The 18,487-nt window shown below is 46.6% G+C and overlaps 1 protein-coding gene across 3 annotated transcripts; it reads left to right on the forward strand.

The window, feature by feature from the left end:
- Positions 1-1,256: 1,256 nt before the first annotated feature.
- FIGLA (folliculogenesis specific bHLH transcription factor) lies at positions 1,257-16,526 on the forward strand (the record flags this gene model as incomplete). Of its 3 annotated transcripts, none has more annotated exons than XM_079941208.1 (4): positions 1,257-1,457; positions 4,104-4,256; positions 5,829-5,979; positions 16,464-16,526. In XM_079941208.1, the coding sequence occupies 4 exons, from the start codon at positions 1,257-1,259 to the stop codon at positions 16,484-16,486; spliced, it is 528 nt and encodes a 175-aa protein (XP_079797334.1). The 3 variants fall into 3 exon arrangements, with proteins under 3 accessions (XP_079797334.1, XP_079797333.1, XP_079797332.1); XM_079941207.1 differs by lacking the exon at positions 16,464-16,526 and adding an exon at positions 15,794-16,268 and having other exon boundaries at positions 5,829-6,050; XM_079941206.1 differs by lacking the exon at positions 16,464-16,526 and having other exon boundaries at positions 5,829-6,095.
- Positions 16,527-18,487: the final 1,961 nt, after the last annotated feature.

Below are 18,487 nucleotides of genomic sequence, written 5' to 3' on the forward strand. Positions count from 1 at the left end.
ATTCATGAGCTCATGCTGACATAACACAAAATGAAACACTTACTGGGGAGAAGGGAGAGCTCTTCCTCAAAGAGGATGCTGACCATTTGTCTGTTATCAGAGTGGCGGTTAATTCAGGCAGGAGTCAGTAATGGATGCTAAGGATATCTCCTCACAAAATATTTATCAATTAAGAGGGAAAAAAATGTCAATTTATGGTGAAGGAACCTGGCAGACACCACCTTGACTGGGTGATCAAAGTTAACATTGCCAGCGGTGGGACAGGTCAACATCACGCCTCCTGATGTGAGGCACTGAGAAAAGCTCAGCATCTTTCCTATCGAGTCCCTGCCAAGAGGGCAGGACCTGGGTCTGGACATGAGGAAACACTGGACAGACCCAGGTTCAGGGATATCCTCCACACTGAAAGGCTTCTACTCTCTGAAACTGTCAAAGCCGTGAAGACAGGACAAGACTAAGGAAAAGCTTTAGAAAATGAAAACGGGAATACACATAGAGAGAAAGGTAGTGGTGGAGCACATGTGAAAAAAGTTAAGTGGGAAATCTAGGTGAAGGGGATATAGGACCTTTTTGTTTCTGCTCTTGCAACTTTTATTTATTTCAAAATGAAATTGAAAAACGTTTTGTGTGTATCCATCAATTTTTTTTTTTTTTTTTTTTTTTTTTTTTTGCGGTACGTGGGCCTCTCACTGTTGTGGCCTCTCCCATCGCGGAGCACAGGCTCCGGACACGCAGGCTCAGCGGCCATGGCTCACGGGCCTAGCTGCTCCGTGGCATGTGGGATCTTCCCGGACCGGGGCACGAACCCGTGTCCCCAGCATCGGCAGACGGACTCTCAACCACTGCACCACCAGCGAAGCCCCTATCCATCAATTTTTTTCTGGTAAACGTATATATGTTCGTATGTATATTTGCCTACACGTGTGTACACATGTCCAGACGCTCAGGTCCCAACTCAGATTGGTTGAGTCAGAATGTGGGGGACTGGTACCCGAGCAGGTGGATTTTTTAAAACTCCCCAGGTGACTCCAGTGTGCAGCCGATTTGCGAGCCAGCGCTGTAATCCAGGATCCACGGAAATCACCTGTGGGGCTTATTGAACCGAGCGTCCCGGAGTGGTTTCCCCAGAGCGGGAGGGGCAGGTACGCAGGCGCGCAGGGGAATGGGGGCAGGTGGCCGGGCCGCCGCCGCCCCCGACCCCGCGTGGCCCAGGTACCCGCGCGGGAAGACCCGGCCTCCCGCCCCCGCGCGCCGCCATGGACGCCGCGCCGGCGCTCCTGAGGGCCCCACCGGCCGAGGTGCTGGAAGACGTGCTGCGGGAGCAGTTCGGGCCGTTGCCCCAGTTGGCCGCCGTCTGCCGGCTCAAGCGGCTGCCGTCGGGCGGCTACTCGTCCACGGAGGACCTGCAGTTGGTGCTGGAGCGGCGGCGCGTGGCCAACGCCAAGGAGCGCGAGCGGGTGAGCGCCGGCCCCGCGAGGTCCCTGTCCCGAGACCCGGCCGCCTTCCTCCCGGCTCCCCCCAGACCCGCCACCCATTTCGGACACCTTCGGGGGCCCAGGGCGCCCACTCCCCGCCCGGGGGCCCGGGGCGACTTCGACCTCCCGAGGGCCGCTCGTGTTCGCCTCCACCCGCGCCGGGATGGCGCCTCACCTGCGACCCACCTGGACCGGTGCGGGAAGCGGGTCTGGGGAAGGCCGAGGGGGCCGCTTACCACTTCAGAAACGTCTCCGCCTGGCAGGCGCTTTGAACCCTCAGAGGCGGCAGTGCGCTTACGTCTCACTACCTCCTGCGCTGGGTGGGTGCTTGGGGTCCCCTTTTCCCAGCGCTCTGCCTCCAAGCACAAATAGGGCGAGGCACAGGGAGCCTAATGGAAGTTACTCTTTTCCTTACTTTAAACAAAGAATTTAAACAAAGCCTGGGTGTGCACCCAGACTCCCACTCAACCCCCTGGCGGGGGACAGAAAGTGGATCTTTTCCACTCTGGCGGGTACGCGGGTTCACCCGCGGGGATGGTCCCTCGGGCGGAGTTGGAGCGCCATCTACTGGTAGCTTTTAGTATTACTAACTAAACTCGGGCCCCAAACTTGTGAGATTCCGTCTCCTTTCCGCCTTTTGCAGTCCTTGGGTCGGGCTGCTGCAGAGGCTACCGAGAGAGGGAAGGGCGAACGCTGGAAGACGGTGCGCGCACATTCCGGCCTGGGACTTGAGGCGGAAGTTCTGCTGGGGGCTGTTCCTGCACACTCCTGGGCCCTTTAGAAACGTAGCCCCAGTCAATCAACTCGGAGCTTTGTTTGGGTACGGGTGTGAGGAGAAAGGACCAAGCAGGTGTAGAAGACTTAAGGGAAAGTTGGGAGCCCTTTATGATAACCCTGTGATCTGATGTGTTGATGTGGCTCTCAAACAAGATTCTGATCCGATATTTTGCATTTTAAGTTGGGCTTTCCCCACCAGGAAGGAATTGCTTTCTGCAGAGAATGGGTCCTGGTGTTACCTACCATTTTAAAACTAATGACCTTAGTTTTCTTTATAATGATGAAATTAGTACACCTGGAAGACAGAGAAATGACTAAATAGGGAATGGAAACACCCACAATGCAAATATAACTACCATGAACTATCATTCTTGTGTATATCCTCCTAGTCTTTTTTCTACTTATATTTGTGCGTATTCATAATCTTACAAAGGTGCTATGATTTAGTACAAATCTTTGTATTTTTTTCTCTTAACGTTATCAAAAGCATTTCCTCATATTCTAAGCAGAGCAGCTTTTGACTGCATAGTCCAACATATAAATGGACTGTTACTTATTCAGTCTCCTAGTGTTGGGCATATATGATTTTTTGCAGCTTTTTACTGGTACATAGATCTATGCCCATGTCTGATAATTGCTTTAGAGCAAAACAGTAGAAGTGGAATTACTGGGATATAAACGATCTTGTGACTTTTGATACAGGTTGCCCAATTGCTTTCTAGAAAAGTTTATTAATTTTTATCCCCTTTTGCAGGCTATAGGACTGTTCCCTTTTTCCATCCCCTATGCTGGGTACGATAATCAAAACAAAAATGTTACCAGCTTGGTACATGAAAAATGGTATCTAATTTCTGTTTTAATTTGTAGTTCTTTGATTATTAAAGTTGAATATTTTCATAAGTTTATTGAAACTTATGACCAATAAACTTATGAAATACATTCTGACCAGTAAACTTATGAAATACATTCACTGTGTTCTGCTGTGAATGGGCTGACTATGTCCTTTGCCCACTTTGATGTGGGGTAGGAGGGAGCTCTCAATATAAGTGAGTGAGTATATTGGCTTCATGGTGTAGTGGGAACCGGTTCTTCGAGGGCCTGTGTCCTCCAGCGGCGGGTTGATCATCAGAATTCTAGGCCTTCAGAGCCAAGGAATTAGACCCTGGAGATGAAGGAAAAAAGGCTCTTCATTCTACTTTTCAAGTCTTGCCAACGCGCAGACTCTCTGGACTCTATATCATCAACTCTGCTGGGAAAGAGGTTGAAGAGTTGCTGGCACAGTACCTGAATAGACGAGTGTTTGTACAGTTTATTCATTATCGTTAGTACAACTTATTGAAGACTTTCTGTGTGCCAGGAGGAAGTGTTTGGTGTGTAATTATGTCACTTAATCACCACAAGAAAAGCTACACCACAACAAGGGGAGTATTTTCCACTTTGCAGGTAAACAGACCAAGGCTTGGCGATATGAAGTATCCTACACAGTTTTGTAAAGCTAAATGGTAGAGTTGGGTTTTAAATCCTGATGTACTGACTCAGAGCTTTTAAGCACTACCCAGCCCGCCTCTACCTTGCAGTGGGGATGCTCCCAGAGGAAGAGAAGGAGGTCTGTGTGGACCTAGACACGCCTCCCAGTCCATCCATCCCTGCTGCCAGGTTCATGCCCCTCCCTCTCCCCTTGCCAGGAAGTGTACTGCCAGTGGAGCGATGGCTCTTCGGCACGTGCCTGCCTAGATTCCCCGCCCAGACAAGAGAGCTGTGGAAACGAGCCCTCACAACCGCCTTCCGTGGTTTGGGGGGATGCCTTACAAGTTAGCTTCCTGTGTGTCACTGTGCCTTTTTGCTTTCCAGATAAAAAATCTCAACCGTGGTTTTGCCAAACTGAAGGCGCTGGTGCCATTTCTCCCCCAAAGCAGGAAGCCTAGCAAAGTTGATATCCTCAAAGGTGCAGCTGAATACATACAAGTTCTCAGTGATGTTTTGGAAGGAGCCGAAGACTCTGAGGTAAAGGTTTAAGAAGTTAGAACAGCGATACCCACCGTTTATTGAGCCCTGTCTAGGTGCCAGACAATTGATGTGTCCGTTCTAGTTAGTTTATACAGTCCTTTGACCTATTTATGATCCTGGTTTTACTGAAGAAGATGCCAAAATACAGGTAAAGTCCACACAGCTAAGAAATGTCAGAACTGGAGTCTGAATCTAGGTCTGTGCAAGCTTTGGAGCCAAGCTCCTGGCCATCTGTATCCCTACCTCCTGTTGCTGTCCAGGGCATCTAGCTCCGAACTGCTTAGCCTTTACTGGGACTTTGACAGCAGGGGCATGAGAGGAGTTTCCTTAAACCCTCTCTACGGCAGCGCTTTCCTTCAGCAGGACGCACCTCAGGCAGGACACAGAAAGGAAGAGGGATGTCCCTTGGGAGAGGCCCTCCCTGAGGGGCAACCCTGCCGGAGAGCTCATTGATTTCCTGGTGATGCTGATCTCATGGGGTTTTGTGACCATCCAGTGGGACGACACAAGTGAACCTGCTTTGTAAACTGTGAGGCACCATGATGTCACAACCATTACTGGGGCACATAGCTCAGGGGTGTCCATTAGGCAGTGGAAGGTGTGGGCTGGTTTCATGGGCTCATTCTATGGAGAGGCAAATGCAGAAGGCTTGAAAATGGGTTAGTCGTCAGAGGAGGTAAACTATGAAGAGAGAAGAGGCCTTAGAAATGAGTGCTAAAGGAGGAGCCATCAGAGAGGGGCAGGTGGAGAAGCAAGATGGGGTCCTACAATCAGGGAGGGGGCATCTTGGGAATCTGAGCATGGGAAGTTGTTTGAGAAGCTGCAGGGGGGCCAGGGGTGGCTGGAAGTCACCTTACTGTGCGTTGAGGGTATGTGGTTGGTAAATATCTGAAATCCAAGCAGAGGGAAGTGGCAGACTTCAAGCTCATTCAACTTGGAAGTCTGAGCCTGGAGAGAAGAATCAAAAGGATGGAAGAACAACAGTTGTTAGATCCATGAAGGCCTTTTCTAATTAGCTATGTGATCCTGTTTAGGGACAAAAGAGGACAGATAGTAGAGAGAAGAGAAACGTATTCGTTCTAGGAACTTAGGGCAGAAATAGCCACGTGTATAATGGTACTTCTTAGTTTCTTCCTCTTGTCTGCTAGTCCTAATTACGTGACTACTGGGAGGATACATTTTGCAGTGGTGGGAATGGATTGTCCTACTGGCCAAACTGGATGGCTGGGTTGTGGCACGGTCGTAATACCTGGACAGGTGCAGGTGGCTGCCTTAGTTTTTTCTTGCATGTGAATTGTCTAGCAGAAGTGCTTTGTTTTGTGCTGCATTCATTATAAAACATAGAATCTGTCCCATGCTATAGTCTTTTTAATGCAGTTGCCAATCACACAACATTTTAAGGTTATAGTAGAACAAAATACAGTCTGTTGAGCAATGATTTTCTTTCCATAATAACTTAAGCATTGCCCTCATTACTTAAATACAATTTCGTACATTAGAACTTTGAAATATATTGATTTAAATCTTTAAAATCTGTCATACTGTTTGACAACTAAATATGGTTTCTAGAAACAAGACCCAGATCATCAGAACTGTAGCAACAATACTTCTGAACCACATATGTCCTTGGCTAGAGAGCTATCGAGAAATATACCACACGCCGGTTGTGCTGTGGGCTTGAAGAATGAGGAGGAAGGGTCCTGGGCAGATGGCGGCAATGGTGAGTTGGCACACACTTGTCGCCAGGGGGCGATGTCTACAATGGGAGTTATCTCTCCAGCCAGGAGTCTGGTGAAGTGTTTCTTCTTAGTCATGTTGATGTCCAAAAACTCATAATGCATCCCTTGGGCATGAGATATTTTCCATGTTAAAACATGATTGAAACAAGATCATTGTGTGAAAGCACCTAGGTGGGGAGGTGAGTTTGCTAGTTGGAAAGGTCTGTTATTATGTTCCCAAGTTAATTGGAAAGCTGCTCAAGGGGAAGGAAACTCTTCCAAAATCACCCAACAGGGACCTAAGCTTAATTTTTTACGACCCTAATTAATACATCAAAAGGTTTTCCGGATTCTGAGGTCTCCAGAAAAAGAAGTAGCTTGCCCTCCATAAAGCTGAATGGTGATCCCATGTACACACACGCTCACTCACACACATGCGCACTCACACACGTGCATTTGTTTTTAAGTTGGCCTTGTTGGAAGACAGAGTTTTCTAAGTAATAACAAAGGGGTTTATTGTAACATTATCACTTATTACCTTGCCAAACTAAGGAAGCCATTGCCTGGAGCAGTCTGCTTCTCCAAGTCTAGAGAGTGGACGTTTTGCTCTGGCTGTGTCTCAGTGTTACACAAGCAAGACCCCTTGTTCCATCCTCCAACACGATTGCTGCTGAAACAAGAAAGGCTTGCAGGAGTCTGGGACTAAGCAAGTTGCTCAGCGTGGTATAAGGAACAGTGGGGGCCGTGGAGTAACAAATGATGGGTGGTGGTGGGAGGTGGTTTAGAAGATCAGTTGAGTGCAGGCTCTGGAGACAGAATGCTGACGTTCAAACCCTGGTTTTACCACTTGTTTGCGGTGTGACCTTGAGTGAGCTGCTAAAATTTTCCAACCGTCAGTTTCCCCATCTGTAGAATGGGAATGATAATTGTACCTACATAAGGTAACTGTGGGGTTCAAATGACATCATGTCAGCAGAGTGTCTAGCATAGTACCTGGCATGTCAGTGTTCACTTGGACTTTATTAAGTCTGCTTGCCACGCCATGAGCAATCAGTATTTATTTTTTAACATCTTTATTGGAGTATAATTGCTTTACAATTGTGTGTTAGTTTCTGCTTTATAGCAAAGTGAACCAGCTCTACATATATCCCCATATCTCTTCCCTCTTGCGTCTCCCTCCCTCCCACCCTCCCTATCCTACCCCTCTAGGTGGTCACAAAGCACCGAGCTGATCTCCCTGTGCTATGCGGCTGCTTCCCACTAGCTATCGGTTTTACATTTGGTAGTATATATATGTCCATGCCACTCTCTCACTTTGTCACAGCTTACCCTCCCCCCTCCCCATATCCTCAAGTCCATTCTCTAGTAGGTCTGCATCTTTATTCCCGTCCTGCCCCTAGGTTCTTCATGACCTTTTTTTTTTTTTTTTTTAGATCCCATATATATGTGTTAGCATACGGTACTTGCTTTTCTCTTTCTGAAGCAGTCAGTACTGATTGGTGAGCAGTCAACAATGGGCCCCAGGCATTGTCATTCTGTTTGCAACAAGTGGTCTGGGTTTTCTCACTTGGCTCTTGCCAATGCCCCGCTGTGGTTTGAGGTCTTACAGGCTCTCTGCTGACTGGCTGGCCTCGTTTCCGATTTGATTACTGTTTTCTAAGGATCCCACTTGTGCACATGCTCAGTCTAGATTTTCCAGTTCTGGCCACTTGAGATTTAAAACTTCCCTCTCCAGTCAACTCTTAGGATATAGAATTCCTATTCTATTACATGAGCTGACAGGGAATGACTGAGAACAAAGAGCGAAACTGAAAAGGAGAAGAGTGAACTGAACCTTGAACCTGGCTGTCTAAGTTAGTAATGGTAATGCTTCCCCAAATGTGGTTTTAGTGTGTTAGATATTAAGGCAAGAATCTTGCTTGCACTTAATCCTCACTGGTCCCTATCAGGTAGGTATCACCATGTCATTCTCACAGTGAGGTGCCTGGCTAGTCCTTCCAGCCAGTCCCCTTGGGCCTGGTACAGAGCAGGCCTGTGCCAGCGCCAAGGATGTACAACGGAAGTCCTGCTTTTCCAAGGATAATTGATCATTGAATTTGCCAACTTATGGTAACTTGATTTAAAGTGGGGACCATCATTTTCTAGTAGGAAACAGGAAAGTTCTGGCTGGAAATGTTTTAAAAAGGGAACACAACACTCAATTTTTAGTCTTTTAGCTAACCACGTCTAAGGTGTTAATTGGAAGAGTGTGCTAATTCTTAGAATGAACAGAGAATCACGTATTTGAGATTTTTTACGTATGTGTATAACTTCTGTCAAGTGTGACTTCCAAGGCCTGAAGGTAAAGAGTGCCAGTTTTTGCAGAAGGATTTTAGGATTTCATCAGTTTTGTCAGGGGTTTCTCATTCTTTGACATTCAGATCATTCATTTAAAAAATTAAAAACATTTATTCTGAAAAAAATCAACTTAAGAAAAGTTGCAAGTATAGTACAAAGAACTTTTTCCCTGATCCATTTGAGAGTAATTTGCCAACCTGATGGCCATCGCCCCTAATGACGTCAGCATGCATTTCCTTCAAATGGGAAATGGGGACGTTCACCTGTATGACCACAGTGCAGCCATTAAATCAGGAGATTATGTGGCATTACAGTCATGTAATCCTCAGGCCCCATTCAAGTAGCACCAACAGTCTTGAAATGTCCTTTCTAGCAAAAGGACCCAGTTAAGAATCATGCATTGCGTTTAGTTGTCCCTTGCCTTTTGCCTCCTTTTACCTGGAAAAATTCCTTGGTCTTCAGGTAATTTTTATGACCTGGACACATCTGAAGATTACAGGCCAGTTGTTTTGTAGAATGTTTCTTGATCCGGGCTTGTCTATTTCCTCCTGATTAGATTCAGATATGCATCTTTGGCAGCAATATGGAAGTGCTGTGGTTTTCTACTCATTGCACCCTGTCAAAGGGGGGCAGATTTTGATTTGTCCCATTAGTAAGGATATTCACTTTGATCATGTGCTTAACGTAGTGACTTCCAGGCCTTTCCACTTTAAAGTTAGCCCTTTTCTTTTGTAATTAATCTGTATTTTGTGCGAAGGTGCTTTGAAATTATCTAGAGATCTCATTATTCATCAAACATTCTATTTTTTTTCTTAAAGTGATAGCTATTGTTTTATTTTTAAAATATTTATTTATTTGGCTGGGCCTGGTCTTAGTTGCGTCATGTGGGATCTAGTTCCCTGAACAGGGATTGAACCCAGGTCCCCTGCATTGGGAGTGCTGAGTCTTAGCCACTGGACCACCAGGGAAGGCCCATCAAACATTCTATTAAACTTTTTATTTTGCAACAGAGAAGTCCCCTATTGCCTTTAACTCAGTTTCCCCCCATGGCTGCATCTTATGTAACTATAGTACAATATCAAAACCAGAAAGTCGATATTGGTATTATGTGTGTATAGTTCCATGTCATTTTTATTTTATTTTATTTTTTTGCGGTACGCGGGCCTCTCACTGTTGTGGCCTCTCCCATTGCGGAGCACAGGCTCCGGACGTGCAGGCTCAGTGGCCATGGCTCACGGGCCCAGCCGTTCCACGGCATGTGGGATCGTCCCGGACCGGGGCACGAGCCCACGTCTCCTGCATCGGCAGGTGGACTCCCAACCACTGCGCCACCAGGGAAGCCCTCCATGTCATTTGATCGCATATGTAGTTTTGTGGAACCATCACCATAAAGCTGCCCCACATGCTACCCTTTATAGTCACACCCACCCACTGCCCCTACTCCTCCACTCTCCCTAACCCCTGCAACCACTAATCTGGTCTCCATCTCTCTAATTTATCATTTTGAGAATTTTGTATAAGTGGAATCATACAGTGCATAACCTTTAGAGACTGGCCTTTTTAAACTCAGCACAATGTGCTTTATTTATTTTTCACAATGTGCTTTAAATCATCCAAGTTATTGTGTCAGTAGTCTGTTCTGCCTTTTTATTGGTGAGTATTAGTTCATGGGATGGATGTGCCACAGTTTAATGATTATTGTAGAACATTTTGGTTGTTTCTATATTAACTTTTTAATACTATAGACATGTGGTTTTCCATTCAGTGGATTATTACATCATCATATAATATCATGACTTATTTTGTTACTCAAACTGTCCTCCTTGTGGCCAGTGATGGCCCTTGTAAGTGGGCTGCCTTTCCACTTGAATGTCACCATCATTCTTTGATCACTTCCTTTCTGGCAGAAGATGGTCCAAGCTCGAGCATCTTGTACTTTTCCAGCCTTGGAATCACTTTCCTCAAGGACATGCAGTGGGTAACTCACCTCCCATCTCCATACCATCTCCTCCCTGCATGGCTGTTCTCCTTACCCCTCTTGGGCTTTAGTACCTGTAGTTGTTCTGTTAGAGCTGCCGTAACAAAGTACACAGACTGAGTGGCTTAAACAGCAGAAATTTATTTCTCACAGTTCTGGAGGCTGGAAGTCTAACATCAAGGTGTTGGCAAGTTTGGTTTCTTCTGAGGCCTCTCTCCTTGGCTTGCAGATGGCCTTTCCTGGGTGTGTGCTTGCCCTGGTGTCTCTCCTCTATGTGTCCAAATTTCCTCCTCTTATAAGGACACCAGTCAGATTGGATTAGGGCCCACCCTAATGGCCTCATTTTAACTTAATCACCTCTTTAAGGGTCCTAACTCCAAATACAGTCACAGGTACTGGGGGTTAGGACTTCCATTGTATTTTGGGGACCACAGTTCAGCCCATAACAACACCCATGACAGGCTGCCCCTCCATGATAACCCTCTCTAGGATGGATCAAGATAAAGGGGCCAAGGAAACAAAGCTCAGACTGGTCTCTATTTGCCAAACAATCGTCATAAGGGGTCATTCCCATTTATTTGAAGGGCAACTACATAGGGTTTCAGGATCTGCCCAGATACCCTAACTGGAGACCTGGGGACAGCCGATGTGGCACATTGGACTGAAATGCTCATATACAGAGGGGCTCAGGATTTGGGAGGCAGGTCCCCTCCAGCTTCAGTTTGCAGGAATGGCACCCTTCTTCCTGCTCTTGGAGAGGATCTCTGAGGAGTGGAATCTGGTGCTGGTAGAGATGGGCATTTGGAGGGACTTGGGGGTGTGGTCAGAAAAGGCTGCGCAATATCAACAACATTCCTGAGAGGCAAAATCCCCAGTGAAGCACATAAGAATCTGCTGATGGCAGGACGGGAGATGAACTGCTCGGGCCAGAGCGGGTTCACTTGGGGACCGAATCAGCAAATAAGTGTGTGCGTGGATGGAGAGGACGTGGGCCAGCCATGCCTCTGGCCTTGGTAGGGATAGGGATTAATGTCAAGGTCCAGGGAGGCTTGTTTAAAATTGGACTTTCAAGGTGTAGGATTTTGTTCTTTTGGGATTAGACATTACTGGGTGGCAAGATGTTCACTAACCCACCATTGTTTATTCCTTCTATTTGTCACCGTGGCTATGGCTTGGGCATTTCACATCATGCAAGGCTCTGAATTTTGCTCAGAGTTGCCTGTCATCCTGTAGAGACTGTGTCCCTGGACACAGACCCCCCTCAGTGTTGAAGTGAGATGCCAGTTGTGCTGGGGCCAGAGGAGCTCTGGAAAGCGTTATATGCATGATCGTAGGTGCCTATTACGGGACCTGGGTGTGCCTCCATTGTACACCTCTGAATTTTGGCCTGTCATGGGAGCGTTCCTTGGGAAGAGTTTCTGAGAGAAGGAAGCCTGGTGGGTGGTAGATTTCCTCGACCCCTCCTTCAGGCTGTGGTCATCTGTGTGTGAAATTAACCACTGGGGACATTTCTTCTAATAGCAATTTAAGCTCTGAAATGAGATGGTCTGGCTAGTTGGGATGAATTTATTAGCTTCCTGAGAAAGCCCTGAAGCACTATGTTCTGTCTTCCATCTCACGTTTCCTCCAGGTAGTGGTTATGTGTGATAGCAAAAATTCCACCATAGTAGAGCGTGTGTGTGTGTGTGTGTGTGTGTGTGTGTGTGTGTGTGTGTGTGTGTGGCGGGACAGGGGGTAGGTCTAGGCTTATCCTTGGGAATCACTTTCATCTGCCCCAGTATTTACTTGTGGCCTAGTGGGCATATTCTGATGAGTTTTAAAAAGTTGAACTTCCCTTTTGATGGGGTAGGTGCTCTTTGGTTGGTCAGTCCCCACCCCCTCTTGCTGCATCTCCAGTGTAGGCATTTAATTTTGCCGTACTGGACCCAGGGCACTGGGCACAGAGGAAAGGCTGCACGAGTGGTTGCATTTGGCTCTGGGACGTTATTGTTTTCTGAACTTCGGGGGTTTAGGGGTTGGTGCTCTGATGAAATGAATGCTGGTCATTCTGTCTGGAACTTTGGGAAGGTGAGATGTGGTGCACGCAGGACAGGATCCATCTAACTTTGGAGTAATGCCACCTCTGGTGGAGTGTTCCCCAGGCTACAGCTACTTAGGAAGAGCTCCAACCAGCACCCAAGGAAGACCCTTAAGGCCCAATCTGATCAAGTAAGATGAAAATGTTACAGGGAAGACACATCCTTATTTCTTTGTGAAAATAAGAGAGGGAGATTTCTTTTGTCGTAACTCAGATTCTTCTATGGGGACAAAAGATTGAATCAATCATGGAAGTGGGTTTTGCCTGTGTGTATGCATGTGAGTGTGTGTGACGTGAAGCTTGGTGTGTTTGAGGAGATCTCTATGTGGTATGTGCTCCTGGGTCTGTCCGTGAGCTGAGAATCATTTGAGAAAGCCAGCAATTTCCATTTGTCTGACACATAATGGGTCTGGTGATTAAATAAATTGAAGTTAGTGCTCTTCTATTCTTGTGGACTTTTGGAGGGATTATTATATATATGAGTTTTATGAAAGATCCACCTCATTGGTCCCACATGAACAAGGAAGAGAATGGCAAGAATTGGATGGAAGGATCTCTCAAAGACCCTTCTCTGAGAGGGTCCTTAGAGGCAGGACTTCTCTGATGTGCTGTGGGACCTCCCTGGAGACAGACAGCTCCTTTGGGTCAGCAGAAAACCACCAAATGCTCGGACCACATAAACCCGCCCCTGAGGGAGGTCAGTGTATCCTCCCACCTGCCACCTTCTCCCCTGTTCTAATTCCGGGGCTATCCAGAGCAGATCAGGGATAAAATGTACGCCAAAGACACAGTATTAAAGGTAGATCTTTTAGTGGGAGGGTAAAGGGATTAGAAATACGACTCAATTATTTTTCAGAACTCTTCCGGTCCTCTTTGGATCGCTCTCTTCCTTTTTGGAAGGTTTTTCCCTCCAGGAGTCGTCCTTCCAGTGCCTCTGGTGTAGAAGACAGGCCTGGGGCACCTGCCTCGCTGGGGTTGCTCTGAGGTGAGAGGCACCGAGGGGCAGAGTCCCCCTGCATCATGCTATCTGGGCCAGGTCCCCAGGAGAGGAGACAGACCACATGGGGCTTTGTGGCCAAAGCCCTGCTCAGAATGAGCTTCATTTGCTGTAAGATCATCTGTGTGGCTTTCCCTCCAGACAGGAGGCAGTGAGGCTGTGGCCACAAGGCTGGATTCTGATCTCTGGGTCCTGGCTGGACTTTCACACACTGAAGCAGTATTAACAATGAGAGCACAGTTTAGATGGGAAGAAATGCCACTTTACTTTCTACACTGTTCTCCACTTGTTCTTGAGAACCCCTCATGACGCAGATGGTGGGAGAACTCTTTATCTTGCCCCGTGAAGGCCTGTCTTCTTTGAGTAAAGCCGAGTCAGTTCAGCGTTCAGAATATTCCGTGTGGGGGCTCCTTTGCCTCCTAAGTGATCTCCCTCCTCCCTCTGCCCCTCCTCTGGTACCATGAGGAGCATGTACACTCCAGAGGCTGTGGTGGGAGCCTCGTGTGTTGCCCCACCTGTGGCCCAGCTGGTTCTCTGGCCCCTGATCTTGGGTGTGGTTGAGCTGACATCCACTGTGGGTGTCCATGGCCCCCCTGTGGCTTCTCTTGTCTAAGCCACGCCATGCAGAACCCAGGCCTCTTCTCGTATCCCCAGCCTTCCCGCCCCAGATGGGCTGTACGGCTGCCCTCAGGCCCATGTTCCTAAGGATGTCCCTCAGCCAGTGCTCACCAGCTCCTCTGAGAGACCATATCCTGAGAAGTGGGTACTGATCCTTGCTTTCCTCAGATTCTACTTTGCCTTTCCTGGGTTCTGTTACCTTTGGAACTCTCCCCCGTCCCCTGGTCAAGGCCGGGATGGCACAGTACAGGACCCTTCCCAGGGGTCAGGCAGCTTCTACACACTGGTCCGTCCTCCCTGAGGAACCACCTCCCGCTGTTTCAATCTCATCTCCGTCTCGGTTGTGGTAGGCTTTCCGCTGGCATATCTTGCCTCCTCCCTGCACTGTGACACCCCATGAACAGCCATCTGAGCTCTGCCCACCGGAGCTCTCCCTTTTAACAAAGTTGGCCTCTTTCAAATGAGAGTCTTGCTTTTCAGACTGTTGTTAAGCTTGGAAATGAACTCTGAGGACTTCTGGTCGGTATCTATCCATCCCTTCCCGCCCCGTCACTCCACCCCCCAGCCTTGACTCAGTGGGTGGAGGGAAGGGTACACTGGATAGTATGTCAGATTATCCAGCTACACAACCAACAGCAGGAGTTACACCCACCTTATTAAAGTTGCTGAACTGCAGGCTGGGTGTCTATTCCTCAGACGCCCTTCTTCTTGGGCCTTCAACTCCTTGACTTAGATGAGGCCAACATTTTTAAGTGAACTGTGAGAATAAGACAACATCCATGAACTTCGAGTTTTTGTATTCCGATACTTAAATATTACAATCCTGGAATTTCCCAGCTAACTTAAAAAAAAAAAAGAAACTAAGACAACAATCTGTAATACACTGGACTGTACGCTGATAAGATGAAATTATCCTTTAACCTTCTAGGTAAACACAGCAATACATGAATTGTCTTCTAGGTTTAGAACATTCTGGTTGTGTAAGAAGTTTTAAAATTTTTAAATAAAACTTCTAAAGCTAAATTTGAACTCAAAACAAAGAAAGCTTGATGACATGTATTGTGAAAAGACTTGTTCAAGATCAGAAACAATAGATATTGATACTTACTTTGTGCCAGGCACTATTCCTGGCAGTTTATACGTAATAACCTATTTAATTTTCACAGCTGTCCTGTGACGTACAAACAGTTATGCCCATTTTACATGTCAGGAAACTAAGGAATGAAGTTAAGTAACTGGCCCGACATCCAGTGCGTGGACAAAGGGTTGGGCCTGGGAGATGTGGGGAAATAGTGTTAAACCTTTTAATGGTCTTTCATTCTAACAGAGCTCACCCTTGAAATGTAAATGAGTGGACTAGGAAGTAAATAAATGTTTTTTAAAGCTAAATTAAAGCATTTGCTTGCAGTATTTCATATTAATATACATCCAGGTTTCCATTTCTGAAGTGCCTGACCAGGATTTGAGTGACTTTATTTTTTTAGCTCATGGATTTAAGTTGAGATTTCAGAAAATTGAGAAGCCCAGGGTGATCTTACCATCTTAAAAAAGCCACAGATAGAAATCTACTACTATGCTGGCAAAATTTTTTCCTACAACTGAATTAAGAAATTATCATAAGGTGTATAACATTGTATGTTGTTTTCTTATTCTATCATTGGCATGTTTGGAGGTTATTATATAGTCTTTATAACAAGTTTTAATGGTTCATTAAATGGGACAGTTTTCTAATTGTTGGACATTTGTTTTCAGTTTTTTGTTCTCAACCTGTTGTGTTTAGCTGTTTTTTGTATTTCATTTTGTTTTTAGGATAGATTCCCAGAAGTAGAACTGAGTCACAGGTAGGTACAATCTGTGACTTGGTGCCAATTTTTTTTTTTTACATAAATTTATTTACTTATTTATTTATTTTTGGCTGCACTGGGTCTTTGTTGCTGTGCGCGGGCTTTCTCTAGTTGCAGCGAGCAGGGGCTACTCTTCGTTGCGGTGCACAGGATTCTCATTGCGGTGGCTTCTCTTGTTGCGGAGCACGGGCTGTAGGCGTGTGGGCTTCAGTAATTGTGGCTCACAGGCTCTAGAGCACAGCCTCAGTAGTTGTGGCACGCGGGCTCAGTAGCTGCGGCTTGCGGGCTCTAGAGCGCAGGATCAGTAGTTTTGGCGCACGGGCTTAGTTGCTCCACAGCATGTGGGATCTTCCCGGACCAAGGCTCGAACCCGTTGTCCCCTGCATTGGCAGGCGGATTCTTAATCACTGCGCCACCAGGGAAGTCCCACTTGGTTCCAGTTTATAATACTACCAGCTATGTAAGAGTGCCAAGCCCTTCATATCCTTGCCAACGATGAGATCTATTAAAATGATAGAATTGTAATGGACAAAAAATGGTATCTTTAAATGTAAACATCTTTGATTACTAACTAATTTTTTGTTTGTTTTTAAACTGTCTGTTAGCCATTTACGATGGGCTCTCTTCTGTTTCAGGTTCCCTCAAGTATGCAAAGTGAAAAGGCTGGCCCAGGGCTATCTTCTACAGACAAATAAATGCAGTCTTGAAAGTTTTAGAGTCTCTTTAAAAAAAAAAATTGTCATAATTCAAAGTTTAACAATTACCCTTTAAATGGCCTTGCCTGTCACAAATTTACTTGACTCTACTTTCTCAATTTCATGCACCCAGCTAGGGCCATATGGCGCCTCCGGGCAAGCTCAAGCAGCTTGAGCACAGACAGCCGTCGTCATAACGACTGCTCACCAAGACCTAGCACTTAATAAATGGGCCTCTTCTCCATACTTTACATATGTTAGTTTGTTCTCATAACAGTCCTGCAAGATAGGCACAACGATCCTTGCTTTACAGATGGAGAAACTGAGGCATAGAGAGTGTGGAGTCCACTTAGGCTGCCATAACCTAGACCACAGACTTGGTGGCTTAACAGAAACTTCTCACAGTTCTGGAAGCTGGGAAGTCCAAGATCAAGGCCTGAAGGGTTTCGTTTGCTTTTCCTGGCTTGCCGACAGCTGCCTTCTCTCTGTGTCCTCACATGGTGGAGAGAGGGAGCAAACTCTGGTCTCTCTTCCTCTTCTTATAAGAACACAAATCCTATTGGATTAAGGCCCCACCCTTATGACTTCATTTAACCTTAATGGCCTCCTAAAAGCCCTATCGTTGAATACAGTCACAGTGAGGGCTTCAGTGCATGAATTTTGGGGGAACACAGTTCAGTCCATAGCATTCCACCCCTTACTCCCCAAATTCATGCCCTTATCACATGCAAAATACATTCATTCCATTCAAACAGCCCCCAAAGTCTTACCTCATTCCAGCATCAACTCTAAAGTCCAAAGGCTCATCTAAATATCATCTAAAGCACTTTTGGGTAATACTCGAGGTATGATTCATCCTGAGGCAAGATTCCTCTCCAGCTGTGAACCTGTGAAACCAGACAAGTTATGTGCTTCCAAACTATAGTGGTGAACAGGCACAGGATAGACATTCCCATTCCAGAAGGGAGAGATTGGAAGAAAGTGGTGATGGGTCCCAAGCAAGCCCTGAACTTAGCAAGGCAAATTCCATTATATTTTAAGGTTTCAGAATAATCCTATTTGGCTCCGCGTCCCACCTTCCAGGTCCACTGGGATGGCAGCATAACCCCACACAGCTCTCTGCAGTGGCCCTGCCCTCTGAAACTAACAGGAAGCAGACTTGCCCCCTGGGCCTGCGCTCAGAGTGGCAGCCCAGATGCTCTCTGAATCGCCTGCGGATCATTCTTCCCTTTCCTTGAAGAACAGTGCGTGTTTGCCACTGAATAGCTCTGGGGTCTTGTCCTGACAACCTTCCTTCATTCTGTCCTGCTTTATCTTTCCCCTTTAGTTCATATTGGCGGTGTCTTTGCTGCTCATAATCCCACCTCTCTTCCCGGCCTCTGTTGAGATAGCTGATTAAGTCTATGCGTTATACCCGTGATCTCTTTATCAGACGGTTGTTCAGCCACACCCTTAGTGCTCTCTTCAGAGCAAGCTTTCTCACCGTTTGCAATAGAGATAGGCTGAGAATTTTCTAAATGTCTAAGTTCTGGTTCCTTTTCGTTTAACAGTTCTTCCTTTAATTTATCTCTCACCTCTTGCATTTTGCTGTCAGCAGTAAGGAGGACCCAGGGTGCACCTTCAATATTTTGCCTAAAAGTCTCCTCTGCTAAACATCCAAGGTCATTCCTTTCAAGTTCTACCTTTGACAAAACACTAATACACAATTTAGCCAAGTTCTTTGCCACTTTATAACAAGGATTGCCTTGCCTCTGGAGTCTGGGGCCTCTCCACACCAATCGTGTGTATTGCCTCCCTGCCCTGTGTGGTTCTTCCCTCATGTGGGTGGGGTTACCGTTGCTGGTGGCCTCATTTTAATCAGCGATAATGAAACTGAGCAGGACCCTGTGGGGCTCCTGGGCACGGAAGCCTTTCCGTGTTCCCCGTTTCTTGTAGGGAACAGACTCCAGCCTCCAGGACCTTCC

Source organism: Stenella coeruleoalba (genome assembly GCF_951394435.1).
Source record: "Stenella coeruleoalba genome assembly, chromosome: 13".
NCBI lineage: Eukaryota > Metazoa > Chordata > Mammalia > Artiodactyla > Delphinidae > Stenella > Stenella coeruleoalba.